This window comes from Coregonus clupeaformis, chromosome 26, assembly GCF_020615455.1.
Source record: "Coregonus clupeaformis isolate EN_2021a chromosome 26, ASM2061545v1, whole genome shotgun sequence".
Classification (NCBI taxonomy): Eukaryota; Metazoa; Chordata; class Actinopteri; order Salmoniformes; family Salmonidae; genus Coregonus; species Coregonus clupeaformis.
The window spans coordinates 5,620,129-5,647,413 of record NC_059217.1 but is presented as its reverse complement, the minus strand read 5'-3'; the positions used below and the strand labels follow the sequence as shown (position 1 = coordinate 5,647,413).

General features: G+C 43.1%; 1 protein-coding gene across 2 annotated transcripts in view; it reads right to left on the bottom strand.

Moving 5' to 3' along the window:
- The window catches only part of LOC121540527 (BMP/retinoic acid-inducible neural-specific protein 3-like), a 78,328-nt gene that overhangs the window by 10,503 nt on the left and 40,540 nt on the right, over positions 1 to 27,285 (bottom strand). For both annotated transcript variants that reach the window (XM_041849463.1, XM_041849464.1), the window contains exons 5-7: positions 16,927 to 17,032; positions 16,296 to 16,532; positions 13,154 to 13,376 (exon numbers count right to left, since the gene is read on the bottom strand). In XM_041849463.1, coding sequence (XP_041705397.1) covers positions 13,154 to 13,376; positions 16,296 to 16,532; positions 16,927 to 17,032 — 566 coding nt within the window. The remainder of the gene's footprint in view (positions 1 to 13,153; positions 13,377 to 16,295; positions 16,533 to 16,926; positions 17,033 to 27,285) is intronic.

Sequence of the window (27,285 nt, the reverse complement as noted above, 5' to 3'; positions counted from 1 at the left end):
TTTTTTATATTGCTACTATGCAAATAGGCAAGTAACCATTTCACTGTACTGTTTACACCTTCTGTATCCTGTGCATGTGACAAATAATGTTTGATTTTATTTGATATAGTGTGTGTTTATCAGAGACGGTAATGTGAAGAACAACATGACCTGCACCAAAGTCAGATTAGGATATAGGCCAAGGACTAGATAAAGTGTATTTTTACCTGTTTTTCTCTTATTGTAGGCTACTACTTTCACCACTTTTAGTCTTGAAATCTTCGGTTGTCAACCACACTACCTCACTCACTTTGTTTAGCACATGGCCTCACATGTGAATCCTTAAAAAGATGGGTGGGGATAAGGCTTAAGAGGGTGTATACAAAGAAGAGCACTCCAGTAGGTGTACCAAAACATTCAAGGACGATTTTCTCAAAAGTGGGGTTACAAGTTTATCAACTTTCAAAGCAGAATTACTTTCCCATTGTTCCTCAACTGCAGTGTATAATATACCATTTTGTAGCTCTAAGTCTTTACTTTTATCCAATGTAAAAAACACAATTTCAAATGTTGTTACATAAAACCGAACCGATGCGGTCGGTCACATAGAGTGGGTTAAGAAAGTATTCACCCCCCTTGGCATTTCTCCTCTTTTTTATGTATCATTTGATTTACACAACATGCCTACCACTTTGAAGATGCAAAATATTTTTTTTGTGAAACAAACAAGAAATAAGACCAAAAAAAAACGATTCACCCCCCCCAAAGTCAATCCTTTGTAGAGCCACCTTTTGCAGCAATTACAGCTACAAGTCTCTTGGGGTATGTCTCTATTAGCTTGGCACATCTAGCCACTGGGATTTTTGCCCATTCTTCAAGGCAAAACTGCTCCAGCTCCTTCAAGTTGGATGGGTTCCGCTGGTGTACAGCAATCTTTAAGTCATACCACAGATTCTCCATTGGATTGAGGTCTGGGCTTTGACTAGGCCATTCCCAGACATTTAAATGTTTCCCCTTAAACCACTCGAGTAGCACAATAATATCCTAAATTGCATATTATTATTATATTAAACCACTCAAGTGTTGCTTTAGCAGTATGCATTGTCCTTCTGGAAGGTGAACCTCCATCCCAGTCTCAAATCTCTGGAAGACTGAAACAGGTTTCCCTCAAGAACTTCCCAGTATTTAGCGCCATCCATCATTCCTTCAGTTCTGACCAGTTTCCCAGTCCCTGCCGATGAAAAGCATCCCCACAGCATGATGCTGCCACCACCATGCTTCACTGTGGGCATGGTGTTCTCGGGGTGATGAGAGGTTTCAATGCCAAATTCAATTTTTTATCAAAAAATATATTGTATATTTTTTTATACCTTAAGCGGTCTTAAAATTCTAAATCAAAAAGCTACAGTGGGGGAAAAAGTATTTAGTCAGCCACCAATTGTGCAAGTTCTCCCACTTAAAAAGATGAGAGAGGCCTGTAATTTTCATCATAGGTACACGTCAACTATGACAGACAAATTGAGGAAAAAAAATCCAGAAAATCACATTGTAGGATTTTTAATGAATTTATTTGCAAATTATGGTGGAAAATAAGTATTTGGTCACCTACAAACAAGCAAGATTTCTGTCTCTCACAGACCTGTAACTTCTTCTTTAAGAGGCTCCTCTGTCCTCCACTCGTTACCTGTATTAATGGCACCTGTTTGAACTTGTTATCAGTATAAAAGACACCTGTCCACAACCTCAAACAGTCACACTCCAAACTCCACTATGGCCAAGACCAAAGAGCTGTCAAAGGACACCAGAAACAAAATTGTAGACCTGCACCAGGCTGGGAAGACTGAATCTGCAATAGGTAAGCAGCTTGGTTTGAAGAAATCAACTGTGGGAGCAATTATTAGGAAATGGAAGACATACAAGACCACTGATAATCTCCCTCGATCTGGGGCTCCACGCAAGGTCTCACCCCGTGGGGTCAAAATGATCACAAGCAAAAATCCCAGAACCACACGGGGGGACCTAGTGAATGACCTGCAGAGAGCTGGGACCAAAGTAACAAAGCCTACCATCAGTAACACACTACGCTGCCAGGGACTCAAATCCTGCAGTGCCAGACGTGTCCCCCTGCTTAAGCCAGTACATGTCCAGGCCCGTCTGAAGTTTGCTAGAGTGCATTTGGATGATCCAGAAGAGGATTGGGAGAATGTCATATGGTCAGATGAAACCAAAATATAACTTTTTGGTAAAAACTCAACTCGTCGTGTTTGGAGGACAAAGAATGCTGAGTTGCATCCAAAGAACACCATACCTACTGTGAAGCATGTGGGTGGAAACATCATGCTTTGGGGCTGTTTTTCTGCAAAGGGACCAGGACGACTGATCTGTGTAAAGGAAAGAATGAACGGGGCCATGTATCGTGAGATTTTGAGTGAAAACCTCCTTCCATCAGCAAGGGCATTGAAGATGAAACGTGGCTGGGTCTTTCAGCATGACAATGATCCCAAACACACCGCCCGGGCAACGAAGGAGTGGCTTCGTAAGAAGCATTTCAAGGTCCTGGAGTGGCCTAGCCAGTCTCCAGATCTCAACCCCATAGAAAATCTTTGGAGAGGGTTGAAAGTCTGTGTTGCCCAGCGACAGCCCCAAAACATCACTGCTCTAGAGGAGATCTGCATGGAGGAATGGGCCAAAATACCAGCAACAGTGTGTGAAAACCTTGTGAAGACTTACAGAAAACGTTTGACCTGTGTCATTGCCAACAAAGGGTATATAACAAAGTATTGAGAAACTTTTGTTATTGACCAAATACTTATTTTCCACCATAATTTGCATATAAATAAATTAAAAATCCTACAATGTGATTTTCTGGATTTTTTCTTCTCATTTTGTCTGTCATAGTTGACGTGTACCTATGATGAAAATGACAGGCCTCTCTCATCTTTTTAAGTGGGAGAACTTGCACAATTGGTGGCTGACTAAATACTTTTTTTCCCCACTGTAAATGGTCCTTGGTATGACCATCTTAAACAATTCCATATGTTATCTTAGGAGAAACCCCCACCCCCTGGCTTAGATAGGGCTTCATATAAAGCATTGGGCACTACAAGTGTCTGGAACCCTATTGGAGGGATGCAACACCATTCTTCCATGAGAAATTTCATCATTTGGTGTTTTGTTGATGGGGGTGGAAAACACTGTCTCAGGCGCCGCTCCAGAATCTCCCATAAGTGTTCAACTGGGTTGAGCTCTGGTGACTGAGAAGACCATGGCATATGGTTTACAGCGTTTTCATGCTTATCAAACTATTCAGTGACTACTCGTGCCCTGTGGATGGAGGCATTGTCATCCACTCCCATCAGGATATAAATTATTCACCATAGGTTGAAGGTGATCACTCAGAATGGCTGTGCATTTATTGGCATTTACCTTTCCATCAAAAAATGCATTAGATACTGTGTTATTCATTGGGAACATAATTATTTTGTTCAGGTTCAGCTTGTAATCAGAAAGCTTGTCAAATCCTTTCAGCGAATCGATAACCTGTGGGATTGTATTATGAGGGAACGAAATAAACAAGAGTAGAAAATCTGAATTCAACAAAAGTTGGTGATTTACACCGGCTCTATGTATACCAGTAACATTTTAATTTGTTCTTAGTGCTATAGCAAGCGGCTCTATCGCAATTTTAAATAGAAGGGGCGAAAGTGGACATCCCTGACTCGTGCCTCTAGGTCGAGGGAAGTAGTCTAAACATATTTTGTTTGTACGTACAGACGCCATAGGGAATGAGTACAATATCTTGATCCATTATTTAAATACTTCACAAAATCCAAATGTATCAAGGGCAGTGAAGAAGTATTTTCATTAGATTCAATCAAATTCCTTTTCAGCATCCTGCGAGATTGCTACTTCTGCCGATTACGTTGACTAGCTGGCATAGATTATATTGAAAAGACGATTGTCTTCCTGCTATAAAGCCTGTTTAATCCAGGTAGATTATGATTGGCATGACAGTTTCCAGACGGCATCAGAGGATATTTGTTAAAATCTTATAATCGATATAGAGCAAGGAAATTGGCCTGTAGGAACTGCAATTGCGTGGGTCTTTGTTTTGTTTGTTTATTGTCAAACGGATACTGTATGACTGCCTGATTGAGGGTTGGAGGTAGTTTATTCTTATCAATTGCCTCAGAGAAAACCGTGACGTGTGGTTAATTTATGAGTAAACTTGTTATAAACTTCTACCGGGAATTCATCAGGTCACAGTAATTTCCTGCCTTGCATGCTTGCGATGGCTTGATCTATTTCCGCAATGGAGAATGAGGTCAAGCATAGATCGTTGTTCTTGATTTATAGTCAGGATGTCAAGTTTCTCAAAGAAAGACTCCATATGGGAGGTGTTTGTCGTCTCTGATGTATATACTGTAAGTTCTGGTAGAAAGATTAAAATTGATAATTGATACAGATTGGGTCCACAATCACATTCCACTCTTGTGCCATAATTGAGTAATTTGGCCAGCTGTATGCCTGTCTTAATTGTTGGGAGAGTAGTTTGCCAGATTTTTCACCATGTTCGAAAAAGTTTTGCCTTGAGCTTAGCGTCAGTTGTTCTGTCTTTTTTGTGGAGAGGATGTCAAATTCAGATTGTAGTACAGTCCGTTCTTTAAAAAGAACTGGAGACTGAGTAGCTGAATGGATTAGATCGATCTTGTGGTCTAAAATAACAATACTCTGGTAGTCAATAGAGATTAGCGACCATATTGACCATATTGCGACCATATTGCTATCTACAATTGTTCTTTCTACAAAATAAATTCTAAGGTCTCTGCTAAGAAAAGCTCAGCCGTTAAGGGTTGTGTTAATTACGTGTTATTACTATTTTACTACCTCTTTATTACTAGTTTGATACCCCATCCAGAGCTATAAATACAGTAACTACCAGTTTGAGGCTTGATTCTGCATCCATATTCATGTAATTTAAAGGTCACCAACAATGTTTATCATAGCATCCTCCAGAATGGGATAGCTATAGTTTTAACTGTAAGTTGTGGAATGTAAAAAAAATATATATATATATATATCGTTACTTTGGAGGTGACTACAACTATTGGAATACAGATCACAGAAAGTGACTACCTTTCAAAAGTATTTGAATACAGATCTCAGAAAGTAACTACTTTTGTCAACTATTTGAACAAAGATCTGAGAAAGCAATGACTTAAAAAAATAATAATACAGATCTCAGGAAGTGACTATTTTTCTGAAACTACTGGATTGGCTACCTTCAACTAATGGCAGGGCTGTATCTGGAACTGCATGTTGAATATAACAATATAATTAATAGAGTACACACAATCTAGCTGAGTCATATTTTAAGACGTTTGTTACAAAAGGCTATATACACACACATTTTTCACATTAGTGTTTTTTCATCAGAAATTATTACTTATGGATACCTTCATGTGTGTGTAAAATATTACTGTTCACAGATTTTAATTCATAGATTTAGATGAAGATTGGATGTGTATTAAAATGGGTGTTGTTGCAAAACACTATATATCCGTTGTTTAGCTGAAATTGAATGTTTGTGTCCTGTATTGTATATTTGACTGTGAAATGTGATTGTCACACCTACTGTAGCTATCTTAAGATGAATTCACTAACTGTAAAATCGCTCTGGATAAGAGCATCCGCTAAATGACTAAATTGTAAAATGTAAATATTTCACATACAGATCTCATATTACTGTATTGTTTTTAAATATTGATGTGACAAATGTATCATTTGTAACGTTTTTATAAAAAATTTCATTATTTGTCACATTTGACTGTGTAAAACCAAACAGTACTACCTATTTCTCTGAGAGTAAAGTGGATATATAGCATTTGCAGCAAAACATGATTATTTGTCTCTCTGAAATGAACCCATGAAGTGATAGATTTCAAACATATACAGTTGAAGTCGGAAGTTTACATACACTTAGCCAAATACAGTTGAAGTCGGAAGTTTACATACACTTAGGTTGGAGTCATTAAAACTCGTTTTTCAACCACTCCACACATTTCTTGTTAACAAACTACAGTAAGATAACACATTACATGCGCATTCGCATTTTCTCAAGAGATGCTGAAAAAAAGAAATCGTATTTCTCCAGTCCTATTCCCGAGACAAATCTTTAGATTTGTTGTATAATGTTACTGCAATAAATGCCTAATTCTGCAGGAGTTAATATTATATTAGGCTACATGTGAGAGGTTATAGGCCTTCAGATTTCAGTTACTATTCCATTTAACTCATATGAAATTCAATTAGGAATAATCTGTTTATTCATGGCTACAACAATACTGGGATATCAAAGGTGCATGTAAACAGTTTATCCCTAATAAGACCTTAAGCGGGAAATGAGCTACTATCTGGAATACTGTGCGCATGTAAACATGGTCACTGCTTGGTATGGCAATAGCACTGCCCTCAATCGCATGGTGTTACAGAGGGTGGTGAGAACAGCCCAGTACATTACTTGGGCCGAGATCCCTGCCATCCACGACCTCTATATCAGGCGGTGTGAAAGGAAGGCCTGGAAAAATTGTTAAAGACTGTTATTTCTGCTTCCGCATGGCAAGCGGCACCGGTGCATCAAAGTTTGACACCAACAGACTCCTGAACAGCTTCTATCCCCAAGCCATAAGACTGCTAAATAGCTAACAACATTTACACGGACTGAGTTGACCTTTGTATTTATTCAATTTTTTCACTCACTTTTGCCCTCAGAAAAGCCTAAATTCATCGGGGCATGGACTCTACAAGGTGTCGAAAGCGTTCCACAGGGATGCTGGCCCATGTTGACTCCAATGCTTCCCACAGTTGTGTCAAGTTGGCTGGATGTCCTTTGGGTGATGAACCATTCTTGATACACATGGGAAAGTGTTGAGCATGAAAAACCCAGCAGTGTTGCAGTTCTTGACGCAAACCGGTGCGCCTGGCACCTACTAACATACCCTGTTTAAAGGTAGTCAAATATTTTGTCTTGCCGATTCACCCTCTATATGGCACACATACAAAACCCATGTCTCAACTGTCTCGAGGCTTAAAAATCCTTCTTTAAGCTGTCTCCTCCCCTCAATCTAAACTGATTGAAGTGGATTTAACAAGTGACCTCAATAAAGGATCATAGCTTTCACCTGGTCAGTATATGTCACGGAAAGAGGAGGTGTTCTGGGTTTAATGTCAGGGCTCTGTGCAGACCAGTCAAGTTCTTCCACACCGATCTCGACAAACCATTTCTACATGAACCTCGCTTTGTGCACGGGGACATTGTCATGCTGAAACAGGAAAGGGCATTCCCCAAACTGTTGCCACAAAGTTGGAAGCACAGAATCGTCTAGAATGTCATTGTATGCTGTAGCGTTAAGATTTCCCATTACTGAAACTAAGGGGCCTAGCCCGAACATGAAAAACAGCCCTAGACCATTATTCATCCTCCACCAAACTTTACAGTTGGCACTATGCTTTGGGGCAGGTAGCGTTCTCCTGGCATCCGCCAAACCCAGAATCGTCCTTCAGACTGCCAGATGGTGAAGCGTGATTCATCACTCCAGAGAACGCGTATCCACTGCTCCAGAGTCCAATGGCGGCGAGCTTTACACCACTCCAGCCGACGCTTGGCATTACGCATGGTGATCTCGGCCATGGAAACCCATTTCATGAAGCTCCCGAAAAACAGTTATTGTGCTGACGTTGCTTCCAGAGGCAGTTTGGAATTCAGTAGTGAGTGTTGCAACTGAAGACAGACGATTTTTACTTGCTACGCACTTCAGCAATCGGCGGTCCCATTATGTGAGCTTGTGTGGCCTACCACTTCGCGGATGAGCTGTTCTTACTCCTAGAGGTTTCCACTTCACAAAACAGCTCTTATAGTTGACCAGGGCAGCTCTAGCGAGGCAGAAATTTTACAAACTGACTTGTTGGAAAGGTGGCATCCTATGTCGGTGCCACGTTGAAAGTCACTGAGCTCTTCAGTAAGGCTATTATACAGTGCCTTCCAAAGGTATTCATCCCCCTTGGTGTTTTTCCTATTTTGTTGCTTTACAACCTGTAATTTAAATGGATTTTTATTTGGATTTCATGTAATGGACATACACAAAATAGTCCAAATTGGTGAAGTGAAATTAAAAACTTTTTTAAAAAATTCTAAAAAAGGAATAATGGAAAAGTGGTGCATGCATACAGTGGGGGGAAAAAAGTATTTAGTCAGCCACCTATTGTGCAAGTTCTCCAACTTAAAAAGATGAGAGAGGCCTGTAATTTTCATCATAGGTACACGTCAACTATGACCGACAAAATGAGAAAAAAAAATCCAGAAAATCACATTGTAGGATTTTTTATGAATTTATTTGCAAATTATGGTGGAAAATAAGTATTTGGTCAATAACAAAAGTTTCTCAATACTTTGTTATATACCCTTTGTTGGCAATGACACAGGTCAAACGTTTTCTGTAAGTCTTCACAAGGTTTTCACACACTGTTGCTGGTATTTTGGCCCATTCCTCCATGCAGATCTCCTCTAGAGCAGTGATGTTTTGGGGCTGTCGCTGGGCAACACAGACTTTCAACCCTCTCCAAAGATTTTCTATGGGGTTGAGATCTGGAGACTGGCTAGGCCACTCCAGGACCTTGAAATGCTTCTTACGAAGCCACTCCTTCGTTGCCCAGGCGGTGTGTTTGGGATCATTGTCATGCTGAAAGACCCAGCCACGTTTCATCTTCAATGCGAGGTTTTCACTCAAAATCTCACGATACATGGCCCCATTCATTCTTTCCTTTACACGGATCAGTCGTCCTGGTCCCTTTGCAGAAAAACAGCCCCAAAGCATGATGTTTCCACCCCCATACTTCACAGTAGGTATGGTGTTCTTTGGATGCAACTCAGCATTCTTTGTCCTCCAAACACGACGAGTTGAGTTTTTACCAAAAAGTTATATTTTGGTTTCATCTGACCATATGACATTCTCCCAATCCTCTTCTGGATCATCCAAATGCACTCTAGCAAACTTCAGACGGGCCTGGATATGTACTGGCTTAAGCAGGGGGACACGTCTGACACTGCAGGATTTGAGTCCCTGGCGGCGTAGTGTGTTACTGATGGTAGGCTTTGTTACTTTGGTCCCAGCTCTCTGCAGGTCATTCACTAGGTTCCCCCGTGTGGTTCTGGGATTTTTGCTCACCGTTCTTGTGATCATTTTGACCCCACAGGGTGAGATCTTGCGTGGAGCCCCAGATCGAGGGATATTATCAGTGGTCTTGTATGTCTTCCATTTCCTAATAATTGCTCCCACAGTTCATTTCTTCAAACCAAGCTGCTTACCTATTGCAGATTCAGTCTTCCCAGCCTGGTGCAGGTCTACTATTTTGTTTCTGGTGTCCTTTGACAGCTCTTTGGTCTTGGCCATAGTGGAGTTTGGAGTGTGACTGTTTGAGGTTGTGGACAGGTGTCTTTTATACTGATAACAAGTTCAAACAGGTGCCATTAATACAGGTAACGAGTGGAGGACAGAGGAGCCTCTTAAAGAAGAAGTTACAGGTGTGTGAGAGCGAGAAATCTTGCTTGTTTGTAGGTGACCAAATAATTATTTTCCACCATAATTTGCAAATAAATTCATAAAAAATCCTACAATGTGATTTTCTGGATTTTTTTTCTCAATTTGTCTGTCATAGTTGACGTGTACCTATGATGAAAATTACAGGCCTCTCTCATCTTTTTAAGTGGGAGAACTTGCACAATTGGTGGCTGACTAAATACTTTTTTCCCCCACTGTATGTATTCACCCCCTTTGCTATAAAGCCCCTAAATAAGATCTGGTGAAACCAATTACCTTCAGAAGTCACATAATTAGTTAATTAAAGTACACCTGTGTGCAATCTAAGTGTCACATGATCTGTCACATGATCTCAGTATATATACACATCTGTTCTGAAAGGCCCCAGAATCTGCAACACCACTAAGCAAGGGGCACCATGAAGACCAAGGAGTGCTCCAATCAGGTCAGGGACAAAGTTGTGGAGAAGTACAGGTCAGGGTTGGGTTATAAAAAATATCAGAAACTTTGAACATCCCACGGAGCACAATTAAATTCATTATTTAAAAATGGAAAGAATATGACACCACAACAAACCTGCCAAGAGAGGGCCGCCCATCAAAACTCACGGACCAGGCAAGGAGGGCATTAATCAGAGAGGCAACAAAGATAACCCTGAAGGAGCTGCAGAGCTCCACAGCGGAGATTGGAGTATCTGTCCATAGGACCACTTTAAGCCGTACACTCCACAGAGCTGGGCTTCATGGAACAGTGTCCAGACAAAAAGCCATTGCTTAAAGAAAAAAATAAGTAAACACGTTTGGTGTTCGCCAAAAGGCATGTGGGATACTCCCCAAACATATGGAAGAAGGTACTCTGGTCAGATGAGACTAAAATTGAACTTTTTGGCCATCTAGGAAAACGCTACGTCTGGCGCAAACCCAACACCTCTCATCACCCTGAGAACACCATCCCCACTTTGAAGCATGGTGGTGGCGGCATCATGCTGTGGGGATGTTTTTCCATCGGCAGGGACTGGGAAACTGGTCAGAATTGAAGGAATGATGGATGGCGCTAAATACAGGGAAATTCTTGAGGGAAACCTGTTTCAGTCTTCCAGAGATTTGAGACTGGGACGGAGGTTCACCTTCCAGCAGGACAATGACCCTAAGCACACTGCTAAAGCATGTCTTGTCATGTCCAAATGTCTTGGAATGGCCTAGTCAAAGCCCAGACCTCAATCCAATTGAGATTCTGTGGTATGACTTAAAGATTGCTGTACACCAGCGGAACCCATCCAACTTGAAGGAGCTGGAGCAGTTTTTCATTGAAGAATGGACAAAAATCCCAGTGGCTAGATGTGCCAAGCTTATAGAGACATAGTTATGCATAGTTATGCACGCTCAAGTTTTCCGTTTTTTTGTCTTATTTCTTGTTTGTTTCACAATAAAAAATATTTTGCATCTTCAAAGTGGTAGGCATGTTGTGTAAATCAAATGATACAAACCCCCCAAAAATCTATTTTAATTCCAGGTTGTAAGGCAACAAAGTGGGAAAAATGCCAAGGGGGGTGAATACTTTTGTAAGCCACTGTACTGTCAATGTTTGTCTATGGAGATTGCATGGCTGTGTGCTCGATTTTATACACCTGTCAGCAACGGTGTGGCTGAAATAGCTGAATCCACTAATTTGAAGGGGTTTCCACAAACATGTGTATATATAATGTAGCTACTCTACTTGCTTCATTCATGACGAGAAAACTAACTAACTAACTAACTAACTAACTAACTAACTAACTAACTAGCTAGCTAGCCAAGTTGCTAGTTAGCTAAGTTAGTTAGCTAGCTAAGTTAGTTAGCTAGCTAGCTTATATTAACCAGTAATACAAAATATGCCTAAACGTTTTAAAACATTATCTGTCACCTTGAGACTTGATAGGGGGTAAAAATAATTGATGTTTTTGTTGCTAGCTAGCTAGGCGACCAGTTATATTTTATTCCCCTATCAAGCCTAGCTAGCTAGCTCTACTAGCTGCTGGCCAAATTAATCAACGTTCTTGATTCTAGTTACTAAGATAAATAAAACATCTCAAATTAGCTACTCACTTTAGCATTAACTTCTTTGAAGTATTTTCTGAACAGATTCTCACGTCCTTGTTTCTCCAGTTGTCAGTTCAACCATACACCGTTTACACACTCATTTGTGGCACCCAAATTCAAAAATGACAATTGGAACTCTGAAAATAAGTGATTCTTGTTGCTAGGCTACCAGTTACTGTGCTTTTTAGCTTGCGGATTGCGGGTGCCTTTATCAAGAAGGAATAAAAAATCATAGCTAGTGTCTGAAAGAATTATATGGATTAAATATTTGTCCAATTATTGAGCATATCCTCAAAACTCAAATAAGCATCAGGAATTGTCCTTATTAAGCATATCAAAATTCATATCAAGATCCTGATATGGATCTCAGTCAAGAGCCTATGCATTGTATGTGCTGAGAAAATATACTATGTAGGCCTACTGTCAGTATTTGTCATCATATAGAGAAATCCAGAGGGAATCCAAAAGTGATTTGTGTATGAAAGAAAAATATTGATTTAATATTTGTCAAATTATTGAGCATGTGGTGAAAACTCAGAAATGCATCAGAAATCATCCTTATTTTCAGCATATCAAAAAGCATATCAAGATCCAGATATGGACAGCCAAGAGAAGCATATCTGGAATCAATATAGTTTCATATCTTGAATGTGCTGAGAAAACACAGATATGCAATGTATACAGTCAGTATTTGTCAACATGAAGAGAAGAAAGAGGATGTCACATATCTCAGGACATTGAATGAGTACATATCCGGCCATAGGAAATGTCCATGTGTGATATTCAGAGTCATCCCAATATCATACATGTCTAAAAGGCACATCTGGATTCCGAAATTTTAAGGATGTCCACAACACTCAAAATATGCATTGGAAATTGTCTGTATTCTGTAGAATATCAAAAACATGTCATGTAAAGATATCCCCTGATTATGGTCCCTTTTCGCACAGTGCTTGTGTCTCCCCTGTTTGGTTTGCTTCATGTTTGTTTTTACTCCCTACCCTAAATTGGTGGGGGTTTTCTTTTCCTTTAATTTGTCTATCATGGGAATCTAGTGGGCATCCATGGTGGGTGTTAAGACCCTACTCAAGTTTGCTTGGCCAGCACACATGGTTGCCTTTCAGAACCCATTTTAAAACCCCACCTTTTTTCTTTTGGTTGTCAGTGGCTCATTTGTTAGTTCCCTTTTTCTGTTCAGCGACTATTTTTGGTTTCTAATTGGGGAACGTAACACCCAGTACACCACCATTTTACTATTTCCTTTTACAATACATCCTATTTTACTATGCTGTCTTACGAGGGTCTTGAACGTCTATTTGTACCATTTCTACTGAGATTGCCCTAAAAATAAATACTTTACCTACAATATCTCCCATTGATTGATTGTATTTTTTTCAGATCTCCTTACAGTACTGTCTGTATGTCCATCTGAACAGATATTATGACTAAACAACCACTCCTCACAGGAAATGTTTATCATTTATCATAACATGTTCTCACCTCTTTCTCAACACAATGACTGTCAGCTGTGTCCGGCACCTCTTGCTGAGGGTGAAGAGTTTGTTGACGATCCGTCTGGATTTGGCGATAAGCTGTCTGCTGCTGAGCTCTAGCTGTCTGTAGCGCTGATGGACGGCAGGCTCCATTTTCCAGAAGTACTGGATGGCAGATGTGTTGAGGGCGTAGAATGTCGGGAGTCTCCGTACAAAGTTCTGGAACTCCTCTGAAAGGCAGACAGGTGTGAAAAGGTTTAATGCGCCATCGCAATTCTGCTCCGCTTAGTTCTTTATTTATATGATTCTGTTCATTTTGGCTCATAGTCAAACGGATCACTTTAGGGAGATGGCACATGGGACCTGGTTTGCCGGGCCACCGTGGGGGAAACTGGAAGTGATACTGTGTGACGCATATGTTAATGGAGAGAGACTGAACTAAATGTGGGTCTGTGTATGAAACGCCAAGAACCCAGCCAGCTCCTAGCAGAGCAAGCTCATCTCTGTGTGTAGAGGCCAAACAGCCAAACAGGGCAAAAATGTTTAAATGTTACCTTGCTTCAGGGCATCCGGCTTAATGAGTGAAAGGGGGCATAACAGGAATTAACCAAAATATTTTCAGAGCTATCAATAGCCATAGAATCAATCCAACCTAATCTGTAATGAGAAAGTGACTGTGATATTTACAATTAACAGTGGTGCTGATTTATATCTGATTACAATAGGCATTCGTTCTTAGATTAGCCATTGTGTAATACACTACATGACCAAAGGTATGTGGACACCTGCTCGTCGAATATCTCATTCCAAAATCATGGGCATTAAAATGGAGTTGCTGCAGCTTCCACTCATCTGGGAAGGCTTTCCTCTAGATATTGGAACATTGCTATGGGGACTTGCTTCCATTCAGCCACAAGAGCATTACTGAGGTCGGGCACTGATGTTGGATGATTAGGCCTGGCTCGCAGTCGGCATTCCAATTCATCCCAAAGGGGTTCGATGGGGTTGAGGTCATGGCTCTGTGAAGGCCAGTCAAGTTCTTCCACACCGATCTCGACAAACATTTCTGTATGGATCTCGCTTTGTGCATGGGGGCATTGTCATGCTGAAACAGGAAAGGGTGTTCCCCAAACTGTTGCCAGAAAGTTGGAAGCACAGAATCGTCTAAAATGTAATTGTATGCTGTAGTGTTAAGATTTCCCTTCACTGGAACTAAGGGGCCTAGCCCGAACCATGAAAAACAGCCCCAGACCATTATTCCTCCTCCACCAAACTTTACAGTTGGCACTATACATTTGGGCAGGTAACGTTCTCCTGGCATCCGCCAAACCCAGATTCGTCCATCGGACTGCCAGATGGTGAAGCATGATTCATCACTATAGAGAACACGTTTTCCACTGCTCCAGAGTCCTATGGCGGCGAGCTTTACACCACCACTCCAGCCGACGCTTGGCATTGCGCATGGTGATCTTAGGCTTGTGTGTGGCTGCTCAGCCATGGAAACCCATTTCATGAAGCTCCTGACAAACAGTTATTGTGCTGACGTTGCTTCCAGAGGCAGTTTGGAACTCTGTAGTGAGTGTTGCAACCGAGGACAGGCGATTTTTACGCGCTACACACTTCAGCACTCGCCGGTCCCGTTCTGTAAGCTTGTGTGGCCTACCACTTCGCGGCTGAACCTTTGTTGCTCCTAGACCTGCACTGCTGATCTCAATTGCATCCAAATTGACCAATGATTTACTGCTCTTTAAAGGAAAACTCCACCCAAAAACTATCTTTTGGTATTTGTTTCATTAGTCCATTGTTGATCTAGTCCCAAAATGTTTTTCTTGTCAGCAATCAAGTTTTCAAGATAAATAACTTTCAGAATACATAAATCATTTTCTCATTTACCAAGGCAAATCTACTGTGGTAATTTACCCTACATGTTGTATGAATGGAAAACTCATATTGGTGCAGCCTCTAATTTATTTAATCCGTTGATTACAATGTGTCTTTAAAAAGTATAGTAATTTCTTATCAAGACCGGGGGTGAAATATCCCTATGCTCTCCATATTTGAAATGTGTAACTAAATCAAGTCAATCCTGATTAGTTATATAATCTATAATTTATCAAATGAAAATGTAGTCTAATAAAGTCCCTCATATGGGCCATATTAATTAAATGTGTTTACTGACACAAAGCAGACACTTTAGACTTATCAATATTGACCTGACATTTAATTTGCATAATTAATCCTTAAAGTATATACTGAGTGTACAAAACATTAGGAACACCTGCTCTTTCAATGACATAGACTGACCAGGTGAATCCAGATGAAAGCTATGATCCCATATTGATGTTACTTTTTAAATCCACTTCAACCAGTGTAGATGAAGGGGAGGAGACAGGTTAAAGAAGGATTTTTAAGCCTTGAGACAACTGAGATATGGATTGTGTATTTGTGTCATTCAGAGGGTGAATGGCCAAGACAAAAGTTTGAAATGCCTTTGAACAGGGAATGGTAGTTTGAGTTTGTCAAGAACTGCAACGCTGCTGGGTTTTTCACGCTCAACAGTTTCCTGTGTGTATCAAGAATGGGCCACCACCCAAAGGACATCCAGCCAACTTTTATTTCATTTTTTATTTAACCTTTATTTAACTAGTAGAATAAATTATTATTTACAATGACGGCCTACACCGGCCAAACCCGGACGACACTGGGCCAATTGTGCGCTGCCCTATGGGACTCCCAATCACATCCGGTTGTGATACAGCCTAGAATCGAACCAGGGGGTGTGTAGTTACGCCTCAAGCACTGAGATGCAGTGCCTTAGACCGCTGCGCCACTCGGGAAAGCATTGGAGTCAACATGGGCCAGCATCCCTGTGGAATGCTTTTGACACCTTGTAGAGTACATGCCCCGATGAATTGAAGCTGTTCTGAGGGCAACTCAATATTATGAAGGTGTTTCTAATGTTTTAAACACTCAGTGTAGACGTGAACCCATATCTCTTGTCAAAGGCAGACAGCAGACGTCACATTGATCTCTGTGTTGTGTAATGTTCTGTCGTCTACCTACAGTACTTGGCTCTGTGTGCAAGTATCTTTAATGTTACAAACTCTTTCTATACTCGGTGAGTGTATCGTCAATCTCATGCTCCCTACCTGACTCCTCAAAGTCCTGGTTAGCCATGTTCCAGGTGTCCCTGATGTGCACTAGGCTGGCCTCCATGGCCCTCAGGTCCACGTTGGGGCAATTACACTGGGGGAAGCCTGGGCTGCAGCGGCACCAACAGTCATTGTCCCGGCACACAAACTGACCCTCCTCATTACAGCCGATGTAGTTCAGAGCCGCCTGGACGAACCTAGCCCTCAGGTACGCTGGTAGGATGGTCTGGAGACCTGGCAGAACAGAGGATATGGTACTTTTTATACAGTATATGACAATACTTGGTAAACTACAAGACACATTACTGTAATAATATAAACTAGACTGTCAAATACTGTAGTAAATATAGCCTATAGCATTTCTACTGTAAATGACTATAGGACAGAAGAGGAGGTAGTTTCTAGTCACTTTATAGATTAATTTCCACTGGCTTGTTCATACATGTCTACAAATCCCTGTGATTCGCTTAGGAATCCAGTGGTTTGGTTTCCAATGCCACACTGAAAGACGGATTGAAGCTAAATTCCTTCTGACACTCTGGTGCCTCTTGTATAATGCTTTGCAGAAAATAGAAACCGTGACAATTCCATCAGAATGTCTGGGTGTGTTCAATTCTGGATGGCCGACCTTGCAGATGAATCTTGTTTTCAGGGCTTTGAACCAGAACAGAGCTGACTGAGTCCAGGTTGTCATAGTTACTGCATCCAAGAGGGCCCGTCCTTGTTTCGGTCACCTAAAGGGAAAGACAGAGGCACATGGCAAAAATCCACTACACTGTGAGAGAGAGCCACTAAAGTCATTAAAAATGCAGGGATGCAGAGTTGAATGTCATATGGAATGAGATTAACAACTAATAGTACACTCACTTACTTCCTCCCATCTGCACTTCCACAGGACTAAATATATTATACCTTATTTAGACACGTTTAAATGTTCACATCTACAAACATTACAAGTAGTCTAGATACAGTAGTTCAGTTGTTTGATGTATGACGCAACACCAAGGTTGTGCATTATGACATATTCTGTATAGTCTGTTATATGAAAACTCACAGGCCACATGATGTTATATCCAAAAAGTATGGTACATGAAGCTTAAGGGTGCAGAGTAGGTTTGTCTACTCAGAGAAAGTGATGACATACAGTAGCGATGCAACCCAAAAGCTCTGTCATCTGACACAGGGGAGATAATGTGGAGACGTGAAGAAACAACTTGAAGAAAGAATATAAATCACTAGATTCACGCTGACAATCCAGGAAGACACAGGATCTCTGTTCTCCTCTGAGTGTGCGGTTAGATTGTTCACAATCACAGCTCAATCATCATTGACAAAAGGCAGATTTAAAGCTCCCGTATATCAAGGTTCCTCTGCCACCCTCCCAAGACAAACATCTCCCTCCATGTCACTTATAAATTGTTCTCCCCTACCAACACAGTGGCTCCTTAAAAGTAACCACATCACCAGTGTAGATTAATGAGTACCTATGGTTCTACATCCAGCAGAAAGGACACAATTTTCCTTTCCCTCTGTGGGCAGAAAAATTGGCTTTTCTTTAACACCTACTTTAAGGTCACTGGGAAAACGGAGGGAAGGGTGAGACATGAGAAAGAAAAAGAAAAGAAACGGAACTGTGTCAAAAGGTCTGTATCCTTCAAAGCATTGAGACACCAGAACCATGACCAACCTTATTTAACCATTACATAAGTAGCAGTTATTCATTATATGATAATCACAAGATGTTCATTTAAAGTTTCACTCAACATTGAGGTTTGAGTTACTTTGAAATGGAGAAGGAGAGGGGGAGAGAAAGAGAGTGAGTGTGTGAGAGAGAGTGAGCGAGACAGAGTGAGCGAGACAAAGCAAAAGAGAGGGTGGGTGTGAGAAAGAGGGAAAGACAACCACAACTTTAGCAGGCCCATCGCCAGCATTTCCATTCTTTTTTATTGATGCTTCGACACAATTAATTAAAATCCAAGATGTGTCTACAGGTATGGGAAGATTACTTTCTAACACAGACAGATGTCCGATTTAAAGGGAAAATTGACCGAATGCAAATCTAAAGCTGGGTTTTCTATGCATAGCAATGAGACCATCTGCAACAAGGACCCAGCTGAGCAGAGCATGTGCACACTTACTTGTTTCTTTAAGAAATTGATTTAGAAAAACAAATACTCTAAACAGTGATTTGTATATCTCAGTATGTACAGTAATTTACGGGGGCTTTGGGCTCTGTCATTATCAAAACTGGGAGATTGCCTGAATACAAGTTGAAACATTTAAATGAGATGGATTGGAGGTGGGGAGAGCAGGTGGAGAGAGGGAGGGTTGTACTAATATGCCATAATTGAGTGCAATTAAATCATGCTGACTATCAGAAATTCTAACAGCTACAATTAATGGGTCTGATGATTGCTCTTAAAGGCTTTCCTGGAATAATTAGTTTGTGTTGCTTGGTTATGTGATGTAATTAGGAGCGGACAGGGCCGGCCCAAGGTATAAACAAAATAATTTGGTCCCTAGGGGGCTGACAAAAAAGCTAAACAAAAAAATATGTTTTTTAGGAACTCAGTCGGGGACTCTACTTACTGTTGAGAGTTAGAATAGTAGAATACACAAGGTACAATTTCGAAATTTGGTTGTGCATCAGCAGTTGTCGATTAGCCCATGTCAGCTAAAAAAAATTTGATTGGTAAATTAGTCTAGCCAGCTATCTTAACATGTAGTAATCATGGCCAAATTACCGACCGGGCACAAAGGGCACAAGCCCAGTGTCACGACTTCTGCCGAGGCTGCCTCCCATCCTTGTTCGGGCAGGTTTCGGCGTTCATCGTCACCGGCTTACTAGCTACTGCCGATCCCATTCTCATCACTCCACTTGTCATGTCTTGTCTTGTCAATCACACACACCTGGTGCTCATTCCCCTAATTAGTATGTGTATAAGTGTACCCTCTGTTCCCCTTGTCTTTGTGAGTGATTGTTTCATTGTGAGAGCGAGTCTTCCATTTGTTATTGCCAAGGTGGAATATTTCCCTTGTAATAGATTCGTTTTGACGCTGGGTGCGTTTTATTTATGTAAACGGAATAAACTCTGGACTTCGGTGTTTTACCGGAGAAGACCGCATGCCTGGAGTTGTGGCAAGGGTCCAGGAGCATTCCTCGATGCTGGCTAGCTTGGGGGAAGCGATGGATCGGGTTCTTCAGGTAGTACAACGCCTGGAGAGGAGAGGACCCGATCTATCGAGACCAGCTGGTCAACCGGATCCAGCCACCTACACCCCAGCCCCTGGAGGGATCCAGATATCCCGGCCACCGGCGTTTGATGGGACGGCAGCGCAATGTAAGGGATACAGCTCCAACTAGAGCTGTATTTCTCCAGCATCAGGCCGGCGCCACTGGAGTGGGAGAAGGTATCCGTCCTTGTTTCCTGCATTTGTGGGAGAGCCCTGGAGTGGGCCAACACGGTGTGGAACGAGGGAGGTGCCGCGTTGGAGGACTACAGGGAGTTTGCTCGCTTCTTTCGGGCCGTTTTCGATAACCCGCCTGAGGGTCGAGAGGCGGGCGAACGACTGGTCCATCTGAGGCAGGGGACGAGGACCGCACAGGACTATGTGCTGGAGTTCCGGACGCTGGCAGCGTGGTCTGGGTGGAACGAGCGGGTCCTGATCGACCATTTCGGGTGCCACCTAAGGGAGGACGTCCGAAGGGAGCTAGCCTGCCGTGATGCCATGCTATCGTTCTCCCAACTGGTGGACATGGCCATCCGGCTGGACAATCTGCTAGCAGCCAGAGGACGTCCTGGTAGGGGCCCTTTGCGGCGCACTGTACCTTATCTATCTCCTTTCCCGATCACCTGGTAGTTTCCCAGTGTAAGGCGCTAGTCGATTCAGGCGCAGCTGGGAACTTTATTGACAGGGCATTTGCACGTCGTCAAGGCATTTCATTGGTTCCCCTATCCATTCCAATCCCCATCAGAGTACTTGACAGTGGTGATGCCCTACGTTTCGATGAATGCGCCATCCGTTTTCCAGTCCTTTGTGAACGAGGTGTTTCGGGACATGCTTGGTCGCGGTGTGGTGGTCTACATCGATGACATCCTGGTGTATTCCGCTACGCGCGCCGAGCATGTGTCCCTGGTTCGCAAGGTACTGGTCCGACTGCTGGAGAATGATCTTTATGCCAAGGCAGAGAAGTGTGAGTTTTTCCAGCAGTCAATCTCCTTCCTCAGACACCGCATTACTACCACAGGTGTGGAGATGGAGGGAGATCGCATTTCAGCCATACGTAATTGGCCGACTCCAACCATGGTGAAGGAGGTGCAGCGCTTCCTTGGCTTTGCCAACTACTATCGGAGGTTTATTCGGGGCTTTGGCAAGGTCGCAGCTCCCATTACCTCCTTGTTGAAGGGTGGGCCGTCCCAGCTCCGCTGGTCTGCTGAGGCTGATTTGGCCTTCAGTAGATTGCGGGGTCTGTTCACCTCAGCCCCGGTACTGGCTCACCCCGATCCATCACTACCGTTCGTAGTGGAGGTGGATGCGTCCAAGGTAGGGATAGGCGCTGTCTTATCCCAATGCTCGTGCACGCCACCCAAGCTGTGCCTTCTTTTCGAAGAAGCTCAGCTCGGCGGAGCAGAACTACGGCGTTGGTGATCGGGAGCTGCTGGCTGTTGTCCGAGCTTTGACGGTGTGGAGGCATTGGCTCGAAGGGGTGAAACACCCTTTCCTTGTCTGGACAGACAACCGTAACCTGGAGTACATTCGGGCAGCGAGTAGGCTGAATCCTCGCCAGGCCAGGTAGGCCCTCTTCTTCACCCGGTTTGATTTCACACTCTCATATATTCCGGATACGAAGAACGTGAAGGCAGACGCACTGTCTCGGCTGTATGACACAGAGGAGAGACCCAGAGACAACACCCCCATACTCCCGGCCTCATGCATTGTGGCGCCGGTAGTATGGGCGATGGACGCGTATATAGCGCAGGCATTACGCACAGATCCATCTCCACCGCAGTGTCCAGCTGGGCTGCAGTATGGCCTACGCTTATGCGTGATTGTCTGATCTACTGGGCACACATGACACCATCCTCTGGTCATCCAGGTATCGGTCGTACAATGCGCTGCCTGACAGAGAAGAACTGGTGCCCTACCTTGGCTAAGTGTATGTTTCCTCCTGCTCAGTGTGCGCCCAGAGTAAGGCACCTAGGCACCTCCCAGCGGGTAAGCTATAACCTTTACCAGTTCCACAACGACCATGGTCTCACCTTAGTATTGATTTTCTTACTGATCTTCCCCTCTCCCAAGGTAACACCACTCTCCTGGTCGTTGTGGATCGCTTTTCGAAGTCCTGCCGCCTCCTTCCTCTGCCCGGTCTCCCCACGGCCCTACAAACTGCGGAGGCTCTGTTTACTCACGTCTTCCGGCACTACGGGGTACCAGAGGATAAAATGTCCGACCGAGGTCCCCAGTTCACGTCTAGAGTCTGGAAGGCGTTCATGGAATGTCTGGGCGTCTCGGTCAGCCTGACCTCTGGATTTCACCCTGAGAGTAATGGGCAGGTGGAAAGGGTGAATCAAGATGTGGGTAGGTTCCTGCGGACCTACTGTCAGGACTGGCCGGGGGAGTGGTTTGTGTTCCTGCCATGGGCAGAATACGCTCAGAACTCTCTCCACCACTCCTCCACTAACCTAACACCCTTCCAATGTGTTTTGGGTTACCAACCCGTCGTGGCACCAGAGCCAGACCAAGGCTCCTGCGGTGGATGACTGGTTTCGGCGCGCGGAGTTGACCTAGGACGCTGCCCACGTTCCGTTCGCCTCCAGCGCGCCGTACGTCGTCAGAAGGCGAACGCTGACCGCCACTGCAGGGAGGCCCCGGTTTTCGTACCAGGGGATAGGGTCTGGCTCTCAACCCAGAATCTACCCCTCCGCCTGCCCTGCCGGAAGTTGAGCCTGTGGTTTGTGGGGCCGTTTTAAAGTCCTGAGGATAAACAAGGTTACATACAGGTTGTTACTCCCCCTGATTACCATATTAATCCCTCGTTTCATGTGTCTCTCCTCAGGCCGGTGGTAGCTGGTCCGCTCCAGGAGTCTGAGGTGCGGAGGTTCCTCCACCTCCTCTGGACATCGAGGGGGCCCCGGCGTACTTAGTCCGTTCCATACTGGATCCAAGAGTCGGGTGGGGGGCCTTCAGTATCTCGTGGAGTGGGAGGGGTACGGTCCGGAGGAATGGTGCTGGGTCCCAAGGAGGGACATCCTCGATCCCTCCCTGTTGAGGGATTTCCACCATCACCAACTGACTCGCCCTGCTCCGCGTCCTCCTGGCCGTCCCCGAGGCTGGGGTCGGCGCACTGCTGGAGCCGCGAGTCAAGGGGAGGGTACTGTTACGACTTCTGCCGAGGCTGCCTCCCCTCCTTGTTCGGGCAGGTTTCGGCGTTCGTCGTCACTGGCTTACTAGCTACTGCCGATCCCATTCTTATCACTCCACTTGTCCTATCTTGTCTTGTCAATCACACACACCTGGTGCTCATTCCATTAATTAGTATGTGTATAAGTGTTCCCTCTGTTCCCCTTGTCTTTGTGAGTGATTTGTTGTTGCCAAGGTGGAATATTTCCCTTGTGATAGTTTAATTTTGACGCTGGGTGCGTTTTATTTATGTAAATGAGATAAACTCTGGTCTTCGGTGTTTTACCTCCTGCGCCTGACTCCTTCATTCACGCCCAGGGCACAAGCCCCCATTGATTTTGTTAGTCACTCTCTGTAAAATATCATGTTAACATGGCATAAGTCATGGCAAAATCTGTGGAATGTCAGGAAATTAGCTGTAAAACTGCACATTTCTCTCCGCCCCATGGCAAAAGGAGTAGAATTGTATGAAATTAGTTATAAAATTGCTAAACTTTCTCTCTACCTTATGGCAAAATGTGTAAAACTGCGGAAAACTTGCTTTCAAATATTAAGTTATGCAATATTTTCTTTACGCCCCATGGAGAAATGTGTAAAATTGCAGCAAATGAACTTTTTCTTACTCCGGAGAGGGGGAAATAATAAAGAGTGGAGCCACTAAAATGTTTTGCCCATGAGGTGGCGGGGTCCCCCAACCAAATCTTGCTTAGGGCCCTCAAAAGGCTAGGGCCGGCCCTGGGAGGGGATGTGTCTAGTATGCATCATCATACAGTACTATGAGTCAGCACCAGCATTCTTTCACTCACTCCTTATGAAGCATGCACGCTTCCTCTGATTCAGGCAAGAATGTCTTAAAATGCCTCAGCCATTGTTTAAAGGTTTTAAGGAAGAATGGAGAAAGTGCTCAAACTTAGTACAGTAACAACCCTTTTATATTTTATTTTGTATGGTGCATTGCCTCAAGTGTCTTGGAAGCTCAATTATTTTCAAAATGCAAGCGTTAATATTATTATTGGATTTGGCTTGGAAACACGAATAATTAGGCAAATAATTAGTAGGAAAACGTTTTGTTATGATTGTGATGTCACTAGATTGACTTTAGATGCAGTATAACTTTAGCCAGCTAACTAAGATTGAGGGGACCACCACAAATTAACATTGCTAGCTATTTTTGACAAACTTTCCTAGTAACAGTAATGGAAACATTGCCAGCTCTCTAAATTAAATTTGACAACATCATAATATAGCAAAGTTGTTTCCTACAAATTATTTGCCTACTTTAGAAATATAATCTTATTTCCATGCCACTCTAAATTTGTGTAATTTAGACGAAACAGTCACATTAGCCGCTAAGGTGCAACCCATGTCTAGGGCACAAATACATATTGGATGCAGCTATGGTGGTACTAGTTAACTAATGTCTGACTACAACAGCACACTAACTAGCAGCAAAAAACTCAAACCAACCCAGGGCCATAGCAAAACATGTCACAGTTGGTTGCAGAATGTAACGGCATCACCGGCCTAAACCTAATCTAATCTGGAGCCAGTCAGTCTACATCTGTAAAGCATAGAATTAGCTTCCAAAAGAGATTACATTATTTCTCGAGCTTTGTTATTAATTGAGGGATGATGACAATCGTTGAACCTGTTTTTCTGTTAGACAAAGTGCACAGTTGGGTGCCAGACTGATCCCCTGGTCATGAACAGATGCCGGGACCTACCAGAAGGAGCAAAGGTGGGTATCATAACATGTCCAGCAATGTGATTGCAATGGTTTAGCGACATCCCCCCAAAAAATTATTCACTGTTCGCTTGCTATTTTCACAGCTTGTCAGGCAAGACCTCAGAATAAAAGTGTGTCATGCGACACAAGTACCCTTGTGACAACTCCTCCATTGTTGCCAGTCACCCTCGACTCCTATGAGAAAGTATTCAGACCCCTTGACTTTTGCCACATATTGTTAAGTTACAGCCTTATTCTAAAAATGATTAAATTAGTTGTTTTCCTCATTATTCTACACAATACCCCATAATGACAAAACGAAAACAGGTTTTTAGAAATGTTTGCAAATGATTCAAAATAAAAAAAACACAAACACCTTATTTACATTAGTATTCAGACCATTTGCTATGAGACTCGAAATTGAGCTCAGGTGCATCCTGTTTCCATTGATCATCCTTGAGATGGGTCTACAACTTGATTGGAGTCCACCTGTGGTAAATTCAATTGATTGGACATGATTTGGAAAGGCCCACACCTGTCTATATAAGGTCCCAAAGTTGACAGTGCATGTCAGAGCAAAAACCAAGCCATGAGGTGGAAGGAATTGTCCGTAGAGCTCCGACACAGGATTGTGTCGAGGCACAGATCTGGGGAAGGGTACCAAAAAATGTCTGCAGCATTGAAGGTCCCCAAGAACACAATGGCATCCATCGTTCCAAAATGGAAGAAATTTGGAACCACCAAGACTCTTCCTAGAGCTGGTCGCCCGGCCAAACTGAGCAATCGGGGGAGAAAGGCCTTGGTCAGGGAGGTGATCAAGAACCCGATGGTCACTCTGAAAGAGCTCCAGAGTTCCTCTGTGGAGATGGGATAACTTTCCAGAAAGACAACCATCTCTGCAGCACTCCAGCAATCAGGGCTTTATGGTAGAGTGGCCAGACAGAAGCCAATCCTCAGTAAAAGGCACATGACAGCCCGCTTCAGTGGCAGGGACTGGGAGACTAGTCAGGATCGAGGGAAAGATTAACGGAGCAAAGTAGCGCTCAGGACCTCAGACTGGGACGAAGGTTCACCTTCCAACAGGACAACGACCCTAAGCACACAGCCAAGACAACGCAGGAGTGGCCCAGCCAGAGCCCGGACTTCAACCCGATCTAACATCTCTGGAGAGACCTGTGCAGCGACGCTCTCCATCCAACCTGGCAGAGCTTGAGAGGATCTGCAGAGAAGAATGGGAGAAACTCCCCAAATACAGGTGTGCCAAGCTTGTAGCGTCATACCCAAGAAGACTCGGCTGTAATCACTGCCAAAGGTGCTTCAACAAGAGTCTGAATACTTATGTAAATGTGATATTTCAGTTGTTGTTTTTTATACATTTCCAAAAAGTTCTACAAACCTGTTTTTGCTTTGTCATTATGGGGTATTGTTTGTAGATTGATGAAGGAAAAAAAGCAATAAGGCTGTAATGTAACAAAATGTGAAAAAAAGCCAAGGGGTCTGAATACTTTCCGAATGCACTGTATGTTATGTGAAAATGTGTATAAAAAAATACCTGGCTTGATAAACTGGTAGGCTAATTCCCCAGCCAAGCAGATGCAACTAGTAATGTCATTTTGGTTGTGAAGCGCATTAGCAAAAAGCTTTGTCCTTTCTTTAAAACAAAATGCAATTTTACCACTTGGCTGTCTATTATATCACCTTGTCACAGGCCCTTCCAGTCAACACCACCTCATAAGATTGCCTGCAACAGTTGTTTGAGAGAGGTCCAGGTTGCAGCCGAACATGCAGCATAGAGAAGACCAGCAAGGGGGCCCTTATCAGCATCATGCACACATGTTGGCAAGTATCCAGCCAGCAATCTTTACCTGTCAGCGGCAACAGCTTTCACAGGCTCATCATTTGTACAAATACAGAAGGTAACCCACTTCATTACTTTGATACATTTGATAACCCAATTGTGAAACATCATTTATGAAACAGACATTATTTATTGCTTATCTTCTACTACTTAGATGCATATAATCCTATTTCACTTCACATTTTAAGATATCTGAAGTGAAATATAGGCTAATTCACCAGGCTAATCATAACCACCATTGATAATGTAATCAGTGCTCTGTGTCTATGTGTTTGTGTGTGACCGACCAGTATCTTTGATGAGCAAGGAGCTGATCTACGCTGCTATGCCCATCAATTGTGCGCTGGAAAATACCTCACCTCCAGCCTCACCTCTTGCTTGCTCACCAACGGTCGTTGATGGGGTGAACAGAATTAGGTAGATTTAGGATGACCTGTTCAAACTTCAACATAGTATATGTTTGTGTGTCAGATATTACCTAGCCCTATCTGCCATTGGTAACAGAACAGTGACTGTGTGTATGTGTTCACAGATGCATGAAATGCAGAGAGACCTGGCACTCAACACATCCACTCAACACATTCACAATGAGGTCATTACTAATAATATAGTACAGCACAAATATCCAGTAATAGCAACACCCTTTTTTGTCTCACTGATGAACTCTGCCTAAACTCTGCCTATTTCTACAGATGGACTGGGGATGTTTTTGTCAGACGGCAGCCTCAGTCGATTGATGGGGAGACCATAATTGGGTAGGTTTTATCTGATCTGTTCAAACTTCAAGATAGGATATGTTTCAGTGTCAGCTATCACATATCCCTAACTGCCATTGGTAATAGAACAGTGACTGTGTGTATGTGTCCACAGAAACATTTATGGAGCCAGCACATGGAGACTTGCAAGAAGATGTGATGAAGTCCAGACCGACAGAAGGGGCTTGATACTAGGCTAATTCATACTGACGGAGTGATTGAGCGGTCCTCTTCCCTTCTCTCAGA